The sequence below is a fragment of the Notolepis coatsorum genome (assembly GCF_963971535.1).
Source record: "Notolepis coatsorum genome assembly, chromosome: 2".
Classification (NCBI taxonomy): Eukaryota; Metazoa; Chordata; class Actinopteri; order Aulopiformes; family Paralepididae; genus Notolepis; species Notolepis coatsorum.
Genome location: NC_140166.1, coordinates 188,379,223 through 188,394,358, shown reverse-complemented (window position 1 = coordinate 188,394,358; position 15,136 = coordinate 188,379,223). Strand labels below are relative to the sequence as shown.

The following is a 15,136-nucleotide window of genomic DNA, read 5'->3' as shown; positions in this document are numbered from 1 at the left end:
GGTTTTAGTGGAGAAAAACAAGAATAATCCTAACAAATACAACAGGGTACCAGCTTCACTGCTTGGACCCTTAACAATAGCTGCTATCAATCATAGGGATGGACCAGGGCCGGGCAGATTTACCATGATGGCATTTGACATTATGTATTATGGCATTATGCTTTATGATGTACAGTAGCTAAAGGAAAGATCAATGTATCTTTCCGTTTGGCGAGATGATGGCGCTAGAGGAAAGGTCTTGGGGTCACCGAAATCAATAGCTTACTTCCTCTTGGGGTTATGAATGTGCACAGCATGAGTGAATCTGGCCCAGAGTATGTGAAGTCATGGGGTAGTAGGATTGATAAGCACCAACATGAGTGAATCTGACCCAGAGTATGTGAAGTCATGGGGTAGTAGGATTGATAAGAAGCACCAACATGAGTGAATCTGACCAGGAGTATGTGAAGTCATGGGGTAGTAGGATTGATAAGCACCACCAACATGAGTGAATCTGACCCAGAGTATGTGAAGTCATGGGGTAGTAGGATTGATAAGCACCAACCACCTAGTTTTCAAAATCATAGGCACTCTTGCTTAAAGGTAATGTAAGTGGTAGTATTTTGTCAAAATAGCTCTACATTCCAACAGCCACCACGGATATAGTGTGTGTGGTCAGTAACATGTGTCTCTCAGTCCCTCCTGCTCTGCAGAAAATAAATGTCCTGGTATCCCTTCCCACTTTATCCAATCAGGAGAGAGAACGCTAGATATATAAATATTATTTTCCTTTTACTTATTTCAAGAAATCTTGCCAAGGCAAATTGTCTTACTGGCAGATTATTTTACATGTTTGAAGCACATATGTTTTTATTTATTTTTATCAGGAGATTTCTCTCTCCTGATTGGGACTGGGAGACCCATGTTACTAACCAAAAACTCTATATCAGTGATGGCTGTCAGAATGTAAAGCTATAATTTTAATATGTAGACCACTTATTTTAACAAACAAATACCACTTACAGCACCTTTAAGAAATTGGACAGTATTTTCCTGTGCTGATCAGATTATAATGTTAAAGTTCAGACGTTTTATTAATGTTTTTTTTTCAGCAGGGTATTGAGAAAGGACTTGAAAAATGAGGTTTCAAATGGTCCAAGTGTTCTGCAGTGCTGTAATTATTTACCCTATCTACGTATGTCATAGATGTCATCTGTAGATTGTATTTAGTACAATATTTTGTCCCCCTCAATACATGTCAATAGGACTGAAGATTTTAGTGTGTAAAGTGAACTCTCCATGAGAATACTCATTCACAGTATTGTACAAGGTTGACTTGTGGATGACAAAATAAAAATATATATTATATATGAAATAAAACCAGACACTGAACGTTTATGTCAACATGGTCATTTGATTTGATCAGCGGAGTGCTGCCCCGATAAGTTTACATCTCAGTTCACATTCTCAACTTCCAACGACACCAAATGGAAAAACAATCAAATCAAATATATGAAACCATTTTTATTAATGATCATAAAAAGCAGAAAAAAACCCATTTCAATTTATTTAGTCATTTATAACAACATCTTAAGATAAAAGCACCAACACCAAACAGCAAGAATTTTTTTCTCCATGAAAACACAGGGCCTTTTTGGAAAGTAGGTTTGCCGTTATTGCACCTCGAACCTGCCCTGGCTTTACTCATCGGATCACTATACATAATCACAGCCCCCCCCCCCCCCTCCATTGTGAGGAAGGGATCACAACACAAGGACACTGAACTCCCGTCCTCAGAGAGGGGGAGACACAGACCAAGACATAGGCATTTGTGAGAGGAGGAAGCTGCCGAATGTTGGGACATTCCGCAGCTTCTGAAGATTAGACCAACGTAAAAGCTTTATGAAGCAGGGCTGAGCTGGAGAGGCTATGTGTGCACGACAGCAGAGAGATGATCTGAGGAGAAGTGAACATAATGCTCTTAAGGCAATTTGTCAAAAGCACCAAATGCCTGAGTTAAGGGGCATCTCTGTGCCACAAGGATGATACTATACGTTTGTGACGTGCAGTAGTTAAAAATGTTACATAATTTCAAGCAATCTGAGAAGTTCCTGAGCAAGACCTTTGGCAGGATTCGGCATAAACAGTCTCAACTGTGTATAACAGATTATGTACCAGGATGGAGCATGTTGAAATAACTGCATTAGTTATAAATCTATTTTTCTTTTAATGAATAATGGTTTACCGGTATATGCCAAAGTTTAAATATCAGTACCTCATCCCTTTGACTGGTTCAACACGTAGCTATGATGAAAGAATCGGCTGAAATATGTAACAATGGTAACAATATTCAGTTACCAAATACCACTCACTCTGGCACACATCACAGCTCCTCCAGACTATAGGGAAGTTCTATGGGTTAGAAAGGGACATCAGATAGCCACCAAGCTAGCTCCTGTTGAGGATTGTTGAACCTTACCCCTCTATTAGCACAAAATGAGAGGAAGTGTATTACGGTAATCAATAGCTGCATTTTCCTTGTTTTTAGTGAAGGAGAGCACCATACTGTTTTTTTTATTTTAATTTCTAGTAGTATTAAAACTTGATCTGAATCTTAAGTCATAATAAAAGCATAATATAATAAGAACTGTAATTGTATCAAACATTAAGAATAGGAAAACCAAAAACGGCATCAACAATAATAATTACAAGACCTCTCAGTGCTGGTGACAAAAAGGACTATAGCTTCTCTGGTCATGTCTCTAGCATGAGCAAATTATTGTCCTCTTTTCACAAAAAAGTTAAAAAATTTCACTTGCAGAGAGCGCAGGAGCCTATCGGACAGCATCGTGACTATAAAGCTTTGATAAGTCTCATCTCTCCCCCAGACAGACAGACACACACACACACACACACTCTCTCTCACACACACTCTCACAGAGGCAAGTGAAACAAACACGCACAAGACGACGGGCAGAAGGGGAATTCTGCTTCATGTTCCCCGTTACTGACGGTCGCACACTGACTTGACTATCGTGGAGAAGGAAGCTTGGCTGCTGAAACCCCAAAGCCAGTAATACACACTAGTATCCAATCTACTGTTTATACATCAGAACATCTCTTGTCATTATGCCTACACAATATGCTCACACCATTAGGAGGCGGCATTCAATAAGACATCTCAAAAGGACAGGCAGTGTGTATGAAAGGTTGGTTTTGGTATTGTATGTAAAACTTGGAATTTACTATGGGTTCTTTTTATGTCATCGTCGTTTCTTAAAGCACTAGTCTTTTCTTTTTCTGCAGTCTTGAGGTGGAAGAAAATAAAACGCGAAAACCATGGAACATCAGATAGAATTCAAAGCAGTTCTAGAAGTGTAATCTAGTTGCATTCACACCACAAAGCTCTATTTGTGTATGTTACTGAACACGTTTAATACATACATATAGTAGCTTCTGTGGACCAAGGATACAGGCTTGTTTCTGCTGACGGTGGACAACCCTCCACTAAGGCCCTGCAGCAACACTGCTTCCCTCTCATCGGCTCCCCTGTCCAACAGGTTGTATATATGGGCCACAATGCCAGCACCAATACAAGGAGACCATTATAGCTCCCACACAGCAAAAATTCAACCTAGATGTTTCCAATCCACCTATATATATATATATATATATATACCTCTCATTTGTAATGGAAATATTAACATACAAAAACTAAAACATACATTATGTACAAAAAACAGTGTGTAAGGTTCATTAACAAATAGTCCCAAACAGGTTTTTACGAAAGCAAAAAGGTGGTTTAAAAACGTGCGTGTGAGAAACACGCACATCTGCTGAGGGCACCATACCCGTTATAATGCAACTCTGAGCCTTCTGCTCCAGAATAGCTTCATCCAAACATGCAGTGTCTACAGTTGTACACTAGGCTTCAAAACGCGTAGATAATAGCATCTTAAATAAGTGTGTGTGCCAGAAAATGGCATTAAAATGTCCCTGTGTACAAGCAGCACCAAGTTTTAGTATTTTTTTGATGTCGTCAAAATAGAATAAATAAGATCAGGCACAGTCCAGAGTTCGACAGATTGTAGCACCATTGTTTTCAGACTGTGAGTCAAGTACACACACTATTGCATTCTACACTGTCAACACATTTCAGGATTAAAATAAAATAATAAAAGGAAAAACAAATGGAGAAACAGCATAAATATAATAATCTAAATTATACACAATTATACAGTCCGAGAATGAATCCCATTCACAGTACTTTTTTTTCTTTTTTTGTATACAAAAAACAAATTACAAATAAAAATAAAAACGACCAAAAAAAGGGTGGCAAAACTGTCCAGTAGTTTGTTGTGGTTCTGTTACTTTTGTATTCCTAGTGTATTAGGGATATATGCATGCGTGTGCATGTGTTCGTGTCCCTAGTGTGTTAGGGATATATGCATGCGTGTGCATGTGTTCGTGTCCCTAGTGTGTTGGGGATATATCATGTGTTTGTTGTGCGTTTGTTTCGCTAACTGCAGTATTAACTCCACGTACAACATTTCGAGTCCCGTACATTAGCCTATATCTGCATTTTCCAAAAACAGCAGGGATTAAAAACAAACTAGTTTAGCTTAATAGTCTAGAAATGTGACGTTTTAAGAATGTATAGAAATTCTGTTCATTTCCCACATAATTGTGATTACTATGAAGCGAACAACGTTTGCAGAAACCTTCACCCCCACCCCTATGCATCTTGTACAGGTTTACAATAGCTAGATCTATCTTTTTATAAAAAACCTCACACCTCACACCTGCATTCAGCCTAACTAAGCTTCATCAAATGTGTAGTAAAGGCCTGAACATAATTTAGCAGACCTTAGGGATCAGTGATCAGGGTACCAGACAATACCAGACCAACATCAACCCTTAGAATCTCTGGGTATTTAGGGTATTATCTTGACTAGACTGATGCTGACCATGCGTCAAAAGGTACATGGTCTCCATAAAGGGAGTTGGACACAGGGTACACAGCTCCAGTTAGCATTCTTCACACCCCTTGAATCTTGTTGATAAAAGAACCCATATATTCCAATCATCATTATGTGCTCTGCATTCAGAGCTTTATTTGGCATTTGACACATTCTCTAACTCCCCAGAACAAATATGTTCTTCATGACTTCAAAAAGCATTTCAATTAAAATAAATAGAAAACTAGCCAGGAAGAGAATCATGATTGATTAGTGGACCTGTAAAAAAAGGGGTAAAAAAGCTATAGAGAAGTGACTCAAAAACCTCTCCTGGCAACAGGTAGGAGTTAACACTACTGGTTTAAGTTTTTATGGTTTTACTGACAATAATCTGCACCCAGAGGTTTTTATTTGACTTTCATTGAAATGCCAAGCCCCTCCCATTCAAACTACAAGAGGAAAAAACTGCTGATCACAAGGTTCCCCCCCAGGTTATTCTAAATCTTAGACTGAAGACACGTTTCATTATCAACAAAAGGCCAAGGGGTTGCCGACAGGACCTGTACATCCTCTGCCGTCTATTAACTCTGTATCTAACAACAGGAAGTTACACCAAAAACCTCACTTTCACTGAGCGAGGAGAACAGAAAGGGAACACATGCAGGGAGGGAGGCACAGCTGACGTCCCCTGAGCAGAGTTCAATGGACTGGTCAGCATGTAGGTGTGTGGCGAAATTTGGATGGAACGTCGCATCTAATCAAATGTGAGTGTGCACTGCATAAAGGTGTTAACAGTCTGTGCTTATAATAATCGTCGATTTAAAACAATACAAATAATTTTCTATTCCACCAGATATGAGAGGAACACATGAAGTGACATAGTATAGAGAGCACCAGGCTGCCAAGTACTAGTTCATTCAGGGCTGGACAGAAACCAGCACTGGCTTCCAAATGGTAAAGTGCTGTTGACAGACATACACCCCTCTCCCCAAGGATAATAAAGTTCTCTCTTATCAACCAAGTAATCCTATGGACCCCCAGGCCTCCTTCACTCCACACACCAGCATGACCATTGCACATACATTCTGCTCAGGGTGATCATAGTGGTGAGATGTGTGTGTTTGTTATCCCAGTACAGAAGCAGGTCTTGGAGTTTTTAAGCACCAGTGAGTGAATAGAGTCCCTTGGTCCACACCTGGCCGTTTGCATAGGTTACATTAGGTTGAGGTAGATTTCATCAGTTACCTGCAGACAAAGAGTGAAGATTAGATTAGATGTGAAAACTTTAATGTCCTGGATGAGGCATACATTTACAAAGTAGACCATAAACAACAGAGTAAAACGTTTGTTTTTGTTTGTTTTATAAATAAAAAGGAAGATGCCAACATTATGTGAAATGAGCTTACAGTCTTCTACAGTCAGACAAGAAGATAGATATACATTTTCTCTCTGTGCGTTCAGTAGAAAGCTATCCGGCTGCAAACTAGCCTAGCTTAGCACAAATGAATGGAAGCGGATACGGATCAGCTAGCCTAGCTGTTGGCCAAAAACACCTCTCTGGTGATCCATCTTCCGACTCTGGAGAAGAAAGTACTGTAAGCACATTTCCCATAATGTTGGTGTGTTCCTTTAAGTCAGGGAAAACAACAAGACTGTATTAAAACATAGTCCTTGTCAAAACCCAAACACTATTATTTTCACGCAATGCTTGCATCAAAATATTCACATTGGATATCGACTTACCTTGTTCAAACATGAACAGCAGCTTGTGGAGAACAGGGATAAAACGAGTATTCTATCCCTCTCTCTCTCCCTCTCTTAAACCTCTCTCCTCTTACTCCTGATTGCCCTTCGCCCTCCCTCTCTCCTCCCACCCCCACCCCTCCCCCGCCCACTGCCCTATCGGGGCCAGGAGCCGGGGAGCTGGGAGCCGGTGTAGGTAGTGTGCATGCTCATAGTCCTCCACATGTTCCCCCCACCTGAGCTGCCAGCCGGGGGCGGAGGGGGCAGGCGTGGGGAGTAGTGCACTGTGAAGGGACGGGAGGACAGGGAGGCAGCAGCAGCAGACACAGACGAGACAGAAGAGGAGGAGATGGAGAGAGAGAGGGATGACTGTGCTCTCTGGTGGAGGAGAGACGAATGGGACAGACGCGAGGAGAGGAAGGACTCTGAACGGGAGGAGGGCGGGGGCTCAGAGAGCATGGGCGCTGAAGAGGAGGGGACACTGTGCAGGGGGGGTGGCGGTGGCAGGGCGAGAGCGGGGGGCGAGGGGCTGTGCAGGACGGTCTGGGTGCGGCTGTGCTGGGCCTGGGACAGGGAGAGGGGGAGGGTGGAGGACACTGTGACCAGGCGCGTGGAGGTTGCTTGGGGGGTGGTGTGATGCTGGGTTTGGGAGGAGGAGGAGAGACTGAGAAGGGAGCCGAGGCCTCCAGAGGTAGGCAGCGTCGCCCCAAACTGATGGGAGCAGACTGAGGGGACCACGTGGTGAAATATACCTGCAAATCACACAGCAGAGACGGAGGGAGGGAGGGGGGAGCACAGAGAGAGAGAGAGAGAGAGAGAGAGAGAGAGAGAGAGAGAGAGAGAGAGAGGGGAGGGGCAATAGAGAGAGCGAGACAGATGTGGCAGAGAGCAAGAGAGGGGAGGGATAGAGAGAGGAAGGGGGAGAGAGAAGCAGGGAGACTGAGCGCCAAGCAGGTCTTAGACAAGCAACACAGAAAGCATCCAGAGCCGTTTCACTACGACGAGGAGCTGAACCACATCAGACTAAATAGAGAAGCTCCAGGAGGAGCCTTTGCCACAACAAAATACATTTTGCTATTACAATTTAAATCAGTCATAATGGTGAAAGGCTCTGTGACATAAAAACCAGCAACAGATACACCCACAGAAAACGATCAAAAGCACTGTGGCCTACATCAAATTATATTTGTGGGAAAAGCAGTTCTTATCAGGGAAGCCATCACAGAGAACAAGACAATACTTTGTATTTTAAATACAGTGTTCATTCCATTAGGTATGAGACATTTTCCAAGGGTGTTTCCAAGCAGCCAGTCATTTGTCAAAGCAAAGCAGCAAGGGATGTCAGCCGGTCGTCAGTGAAGTCAGTCAGTTTGGGGAACAGGCAGATAACAGCTTCCACTTACCTGTATTTGTTAGTAGGCTTCTCCCACTGACTCCCACTGTCTTGCTCTTACCAACAACACCTCAGCCAATAACTAGGACCTCATTCTGACTACTGAGAAGTCATGAGTGAGATGCTATTCAATATTAGAGAAAGACCTTGTGTCCACATTAGCGTATTTTTCAAAGCGCTTGCATCTTTTTTTCAACCATTCCCAGTGAGGAAAGCATGCAAGTGCTGCGCCCAGCGTCTTTCTTCAGAGTGCACCCCTGAATCTTTCAGAAAGGTGCTGCCGTCGCCATTGGTACCCCGACAGCGCTTTTCTGCCCGAAAAAGACGCAATGTGAACACATGTGTTTACATGAGTGGTCCTCACCTCCAGCTGCTCCGCCTGCCAGTCCGGCGCTAGAGAAGCTCCCCAGGGCAGAGTGTCCGTTGACCAGCCGCGAAGTCCCACTCACCGTGGGAGCGCCGGTCTGGGCCCCAAACAGGGACTGTAAGACGGAGGCCCCTCCGAGGGGGAACTGAGTGCCTAGGTACTGTCCCACAGTGGTCCCTGCGGCTGAGGACACTGCTACAGGGCTACCGCCCAGCTTGCCACTCAGGATGCCCCCTCCGCTGGTAGAAGCGGCCGAGATGAAGAGGTTCTGGCTGGGCAGGCTGCTGGTGGTCTTCAGCTCCCATTCACGAGGGGCCTTCTGTTTCTGAAGGGTCTGCCGCTGTTCTGGCACCCCGGGTCCCTGGGAGCCCCCACCACCACCACTACTGCTGCTACACCCACCCCGGCCCCCCGGCTCCTGGCTGAGGAAGGGGTTAGGGCTGACGTAGGAGGCGCCGTCCCCTTCGCTTCCTCTCCTCGACTGCTGATGCTGCTGCTGTTTGTGGTCAGAGTCAGAGTCCGTGCCACGGCCAAAGGGGGAGCCCCCCTGCCTGGGGTCTGAGCCGGGCTGCTTGGGGTCAGAAATGGGGGAAAAGGTGGACTTCCACTTGCTGGTGGAGGATAAGCTGGATGAGGAGGAGACCTCGCTACCCGTGCTGTTACCGCTACTGCTGCTGGACTTCCTCCCTAGTGGCAGGAGGTTAAGAGAGAACGGTCGACAAAATGGCAGGAAAGAAAGCACAAGGGAGAGCGGAAATATATTTATTTGAAATCCATTAAACGGCATCTTTGGTTTCTTCCTTACCTCTCTCGCTATCCCCTATTCTGCCAGGTCCATCTCTGCTTTCCAATGATATAGTGGCAATTTTTCTCTCAATTCTAAAAAGGATGACAAATTACATTGCAGTTAACAAAAAGAACAATTACTTACAAATAGCAATATAATAGCACAAAAAAAACATTCCCCTCAAAATCTCCAAATCACCAGTGCTTGTATTTACCGTGAGCTGGAGCTGTCGGCAGGATATCCTGAGTCCTCGTCGTCTGAGCTGGGGGCGGAGGAGTAGCGCCCTGTGCCGTTGAGCTCCAGTGGACGTTCTCTCTTCAGGATGGGAGGCTGGTCCAAGTCGGCACCACAGGGGCTGCGGCCCGACTGCTCCGGGGAGGATATAGCCGCGATTTCCAGAGGCTGGTTGATGTTGTTTACCTGGTTGGTAAAGAACATACAGACCACCACGCTGACAACAGAGCTCGGGGGAGAGAGGATGCGTTGGATGGATAATGCATAATGTATGGAGAGAAAGCCTGATTATTACTGACATGAGCCCCATTCCAACTGAGTCCTGTAATGTAATGCAATTCCAGACAGCTGCCCCTTCATTCTGGATAAAGGATCTCTGTAATTTTCCTCCAATTCTTTTGCCTGGATGCAAAACGTAATTAATTATACTCATCTACAGCCATCTACCAAAAACGTAATATTAGATCACAGAGAGTTCAAACTGGATTGCTATTATCAGATGACATGATGAGTGACATTCGTATCCACGATGGCACCGTGGATGGCTGCGCATTGTTTTGTTTTGTTTGTTAATTCAGTTATGTGACAAAACCAGGGGCTCTTTCACCAGAGAAGAACTCATGAACATCAAGAGTTTAAAAAAACTGAGGATTTATTTCCCACTTGCATCGGTGGAGTTACTGGACATTCTGGTCAAAGGGTGCCCTCCTCACCTTTGTACATACAGTGAAACGCCAGAGGAGAGGAAGACTTCGCAATATTTATCTTTAACATGCATTCACTGGAAAACAAATTGGAGGAACTTCAGCTACTGTTGGGGAAGAACAGAGACTTTTCTTCACCTTCCGTCCTGTGCTTCACGGAGACATGGCTGTGTGGAACGATACCGGACTCCGCACTACGGCTGCAGGCTTACAACTCCTCAGAGCGGGTCGCCACATGGAACCAGATACTGCATGTGGAGCGGACAAACCCGGACTCTTTAGTTATTGTCCTCTGCGACTTTAAGGGGCACTTTGTCGATTCTCAACCTTAAATCAACCTTAGGACATGTGATAATCGAACATGACGTCACAGAGAAGAGAGCAACACCTCTAGCGCACTGAAGACACTAGTTCGTCAACTATTTCCAACTCGAGGAAAGTTGAAGAAACGGTTGAGGAAATACGGACGAAGAAATTCTATACCGCCATCACAGAGTCCAGCATCACCTCCTCTATCACCATCTGGTACGCTGCGGCCATTGCCATTGCCAAGGACAAGGGCAGACCGCAGCGCATCATTCTCTCCACTGAGAAGGTGATTGGCTGCAATCTGCTGTCTCTCCAGGACCCGCCTCCAGAGCCCCAAAACGTGCAGGTAAGATGGCGGCTGACCGCTCCCACCCTGGAGACAGTTTCTTTGAAACACTCCCCTCTGGCAGGAAGCTGTGGTCCATCAGGACCAAAACCTCACACTAGAACAGCTTGTTCCCGTCTGCAGCCTCAGACCCCCCCCCCCCCCCCCACATTCCATTAATTGTTTTCCTATTTCAGCAGCTGCTTACTGTTCTGGGAGTTTCTGTGTTCAGACAGTCCACCATGTGGTTCATTAAACTACCCCGTGTTGCTGCTCTTTTTCTTTTAATCTTCATCACACTTGTATTGTTAAAACCCGTATTATTAAAACCCATATTTAAGTGTTCTATGCTAGGATTATGTGAAAAGCTAGTATCTCACAGTGAGTGTGTCTATGTAGACAGCTGTCCGGGTAACGGCGCATATCCTGGTCCTTATTCTGATTTGGAATACGCTGTGTATTGGCATTATTCAAATTATGCAAAAACGTTTTTTTTAATATTCTATATACACAAAAAAAAAAAGAAAAAAAAAAAAGAAGAAAATAAGCAATAAACATGACAGCATATTGGCCGATATCTGAATAAGCAGTCAATTATCTGTGAATCTCTTAATGAGGATTAGAGCTTATTGTCCACTGGATATGATGTTCACAATGTGTCAACTCAAATGCACTCAAAGTGTCTTATCCAAACAACAGGGAACATGCACTCATGAACATGAACGCCTCACCATGGAGTTGATGTTGAGTGGCGACCCTGAGGAGTGGCTGCTAGAGGTCAGCCCAGGGAAGGACCTTCTCTTTGGGGATCCGCTGGCCGTGACGGTCCCCGTGGAGCCTCGCTTCCTCCTCCCCCGCTTACGGGCCTCCTGAGAGTTGTGGTTGTGGGTGGAATGAGAGGACGAGGTGTGGGTGGGGGTGTGACTGTGCGTGGGGGTGTGGCTGTGCTGCAGGCCGGGAGACTGGTGGTGATGGTTGCCATGGTTGCTGTGGTGTCCCTGCTTGGCCGAGCTGCCGGGGTGATGGTGGAGGCGGGACGCCCCCCCGGCCACACCGGCCCCGCTGCCTGATGAGGAGGAGGAGGAGGACGAGGAAGAGGACGAGGAGGAGGAGAAGAACATTCGCCGCCGGGATTCACCGTCCTGGGGCTCCGCGTCGGACTCTCCTCCCTGGCGATCCTGCCCGTCCTCTGGAAGAATCCTCGGGGGTCCGTCTGCGTACTGGAGCACCCCTCCGGTGCCGAGTGGGGGACTGTGGATGGGACCGGCCCGGCCCATTGGTCCCATTAGAGGAATATTGTTGTGTGGGGGAGGGGAGGAGGAAGCACCATCGTGATCGTCAGAGTGGGAACCTCCATTCATCAGCCCTGAGCTGGAGGAGTAACCTGGAGAGGAACGCAACAGGAGACTGAATCATTAAACACTACGTACATTTGAATAAACCTATGGTCAGTACAACAGATTGTAGTGCCTATAAATAATGGTGGAGAACTTGTATAAATGAATGGAGAGCTTCTATAAATGAATGGAGAGCTTCTATAAATTAATGGAGAGCTCCTATAAATGAATGGAGAGCTTCTATAAATGAATGGAGAGCTTCTATAAATGAATGGAGAGCTTCTTACCGTTGGTCTGTGCTGCCTGAGACACAGGGCTCGGTGTGCTCCTCTGAAACCACACAACATCATGTCAGCTCTACGCTCACACATGGAATAATGTCAGAAAAACAGCATCAAAATGATGTGCGATTGCACAGAAAACCATACATCGGTTTATAGTTCTGCACCTTTGCTGATCAAATGCCATGACTTTTCCATGACAAATAGCACAATTGTCAATAACTATGGTCAATGGATATATTTTTTATTTATTGCTGAATAGTTGATTTGAATGTACCAAACTGTATTTAGACAAGCATGACATGTCAATTGACTGGGTGATAGCATAATTATGAAGAAATTCCCACAATATTTCCCTAACTTTTCAAACTCCATGACTTTTCCAGGTTTTCCATGACCATACGAGCTGCCAGTGTGTGTGTGTGTGTGTGTGTGTGTGTGTGTGTGTGTGTGTGTGTGTGTGTGTGTGTGTGGTGAGTGTACCCACCAGTCTCTCAGCGCGGCTGGGCAGCACCACACTGGCCAGAGGGATGCTGACTGGTAGTTTACAGGGGTGGACTGTACTTAAGGGGATACTGATGGGCAGGCTAGTGATGGTGTTGTCTCCCTGACCAGACGGACTCTTCTCCTTACCGCCCTGGACAGGACACACAAAGGGGGAAGCACAGTCCTTCAAGGTATATGACAAGATAGCCTAAGCCAGAGTCATAGGGTGTGGATAGAAATAGAAACATACAGAAGAACCACACCCCACAGCCAACTTGCATGTAATCTCAGACACAAGAGAAGATGAGAAGGGGAATTACTCATCAAGCCAGCATCGGGTTGGGTTCAATTGACCCATCTCAAGTTCCGCCCTTTTTTGATCCTCCAATCACAACTGTTGCTTCTCCCTTTCACACACAAAACCAAATCCTCCTTTTGTTGCTTTTGTTGAGTGTTTGTTAACACATTGGGCGCCATGCATTGTGCCCATCATTATGCCCTCTCTGCCACCACTGTAAGCCTATGGAGATGTTTACCTTCTTTGCAGGGCTATAACTTTTTAAATATTATAGCTATATCTGCATTACTATGGCCCATTCACCATCGGGTATCTATCGTTCCGGATGTGGGAACGTTATATTTTTTTCATTCATACATTGTTGTGTTAATACCGTCGAGAAAATAAGAATGTTTTTAAGCTTTTCTGCTGTAATTCCAAAAACGCTAGTTATAGGCCCTAAAGCATATGATAGATTATCGATTGGCGTTTCTTTCCTATACACACTATATTAAAAAATTCAAATGTATATGATTGGTATACATTATGCTTCATCATGCGTGAAGGAAGGGGGGGGGGGGTCGTTTACAATTCCTTGATAGTCAGTAACGGCTTTATGTAGTATGGGTTGATATATTGATCAGACTGATTGCAAACAAAGAAATGGACAATCAAGCTGAAAGTAACGTTAGTTACCTCTTACCGTTCGCCGATGAGACTGTAGAAAAAATATCCCAATTATTTGATGTCGATCTGCTAGATCTATTTCCGGTTTGTATGACGCAATAAACGGCGAAATCATATCGATTATTGCGTTTCGAAAGTGTAACTCGCCCGACCATCCACCAGGCGGCGGTATTGAGGCGTTGCAATATCAGAACGGGGTCCGGCTGCGATCCGGAGGGAGGCTGGATGAATTATGAATGCCATGGCGAAAAAATTTAATATCGATCCCAAACACGTGATATGCCGTTGTTGGCGTTCAACGCATGGCGGGCAATAACGATTTACGCCGTTCTTGGCACACAATGTGTTAAACATGGCCAAAGCTGTTTTTGGTACTTTTTTGCTGTTTGAAAGAGCTTTTCCACAGGAAAATTACATCTATGCAATGCTCTCTCTCTCCCTTCTTTCAAATAATCCGAATGTGTCAACTAGGGATGTCCCGATCACATTTTTTTTGCTCCCGATCCGATCCCGATCATGTGATTTTGAGTATCTAGTCTACCGATATTTCCCGATCCGATCAAATTTTTTTTTTTTATTCAACAAACATGACCATGTTCACGTCTTAAACTCATACTGAGGCCTTAGTTTTGGTTTTAAATTGCATATCATCACTCATTTATTTATTGTCACACAGAGCAGAATAATTTTGCCAAAACAAACCAATAGTATCCAGCTGCAGAACGGCAGACCAGCCACACTCTCAGACCCAAACGCATTTCCTTTGATTTAATTATACATCAAATGATTTATGAAGTTAACTTTTCACCTGGATAACGTCAACATTCAGGGTGAATGTAATGTGAGAAATTGGGATTCAAAAAAAATTCAAAATAATAATATTATTTTGGTCTGAGAATGTGGCTGGTCTGCCGTTCTGCAGCTGGATACTATTGGTTTGTTTTGGCAAAATTCTTCTGCTCTGACAATAAATAAATGAATGACATGCAATTTAAAACCAAAACTAAGGCCTCAGTATGAGTTTAAGACGTGAACATGGTCATGTTTGTTGAATAAAAAAAAAAGTTAAGTTTAAAAAAAAAAAAAAAAAAAAAAAAAAAAAAAAAAAAAAATGAAAGGGGCAGATTTTTTTTTTTTTTTAATCCCGATCTTCGGAAAATCACGTGATCGGCCCCGATCCCAATCCCGTGATCGGATCGGGACATCCCTAGTGTCAACTAACAAGAGTGAGGGTGAGATCTGCCCTATAGCCAACAAGATGTGTGGTGT

The 15,136-nt window shown here is 44.3% G+C and overlaps 2 protein-coding genes across 3 annotated transcripts in view; both read right to left on the bottom strand.

Moving 5' to 3' along the window:
- Nucleotides 1-1,488: 1,488 nt before the first annotated feature.
- dot1l (DOT1-like histone H3K79 methyltransferase) overlaps nt 1,489-15,136 on the bottom strand; it is a 138,904-nt gene continuing 125,256 nt past the window's right edge. The window contains exons 22-28 of one of the 2 annotated variants that reach the window (XM_084337981.1): nt 12,905-13,054; nt 12,424-12,466; nt 11,531-12,183; nt 9,442-9,647; nt 9,246-9,319; nt 8,438-9,127; nt 1,489-6,182 (exon numbers count right to left, since the gene is read on the bottom strand). In XM_084337981.1, coding sequence (XP_084194107.1) covers nt 6,175-6,182; nt 8,438-9,127; nt 9,246-9,319; nt 9,442-9,647; nt 11,531-12,183; nt 12,424-12,466; nt 12,905-13,054 — 1,824 coding nt within the window. In that variant the 3' untranslated portion in view covers nt 1,489-6,174. The remainder of the gene's footprint in view (nt 6,183-8,437; nt 9,128-9,245; nt 9,320-9,441; nt 9,648-11,530; nt 12,184-12,423; nt 12,467-12,904; nt 13,055-15,136) is intronic. The other variant, XM_084337982.1, reaches the window with a different exon arrangement.
- LOC311248880 (uncharacterized protein) lies at nt 6,837-8,232 on the bottom strand (the record flags this gene model as incomplete). Its single annotated transcript, XM_084338109.1, has 2 exons — nt 6,837-7,432; nt 8,220-8,232. 2 exons carry the CDS (start codon nt 8,230-8,232, stop codon nt 6,837-6,839), a joined length of 609 nt encoding a protein of 202 aa, XP_084194235.1.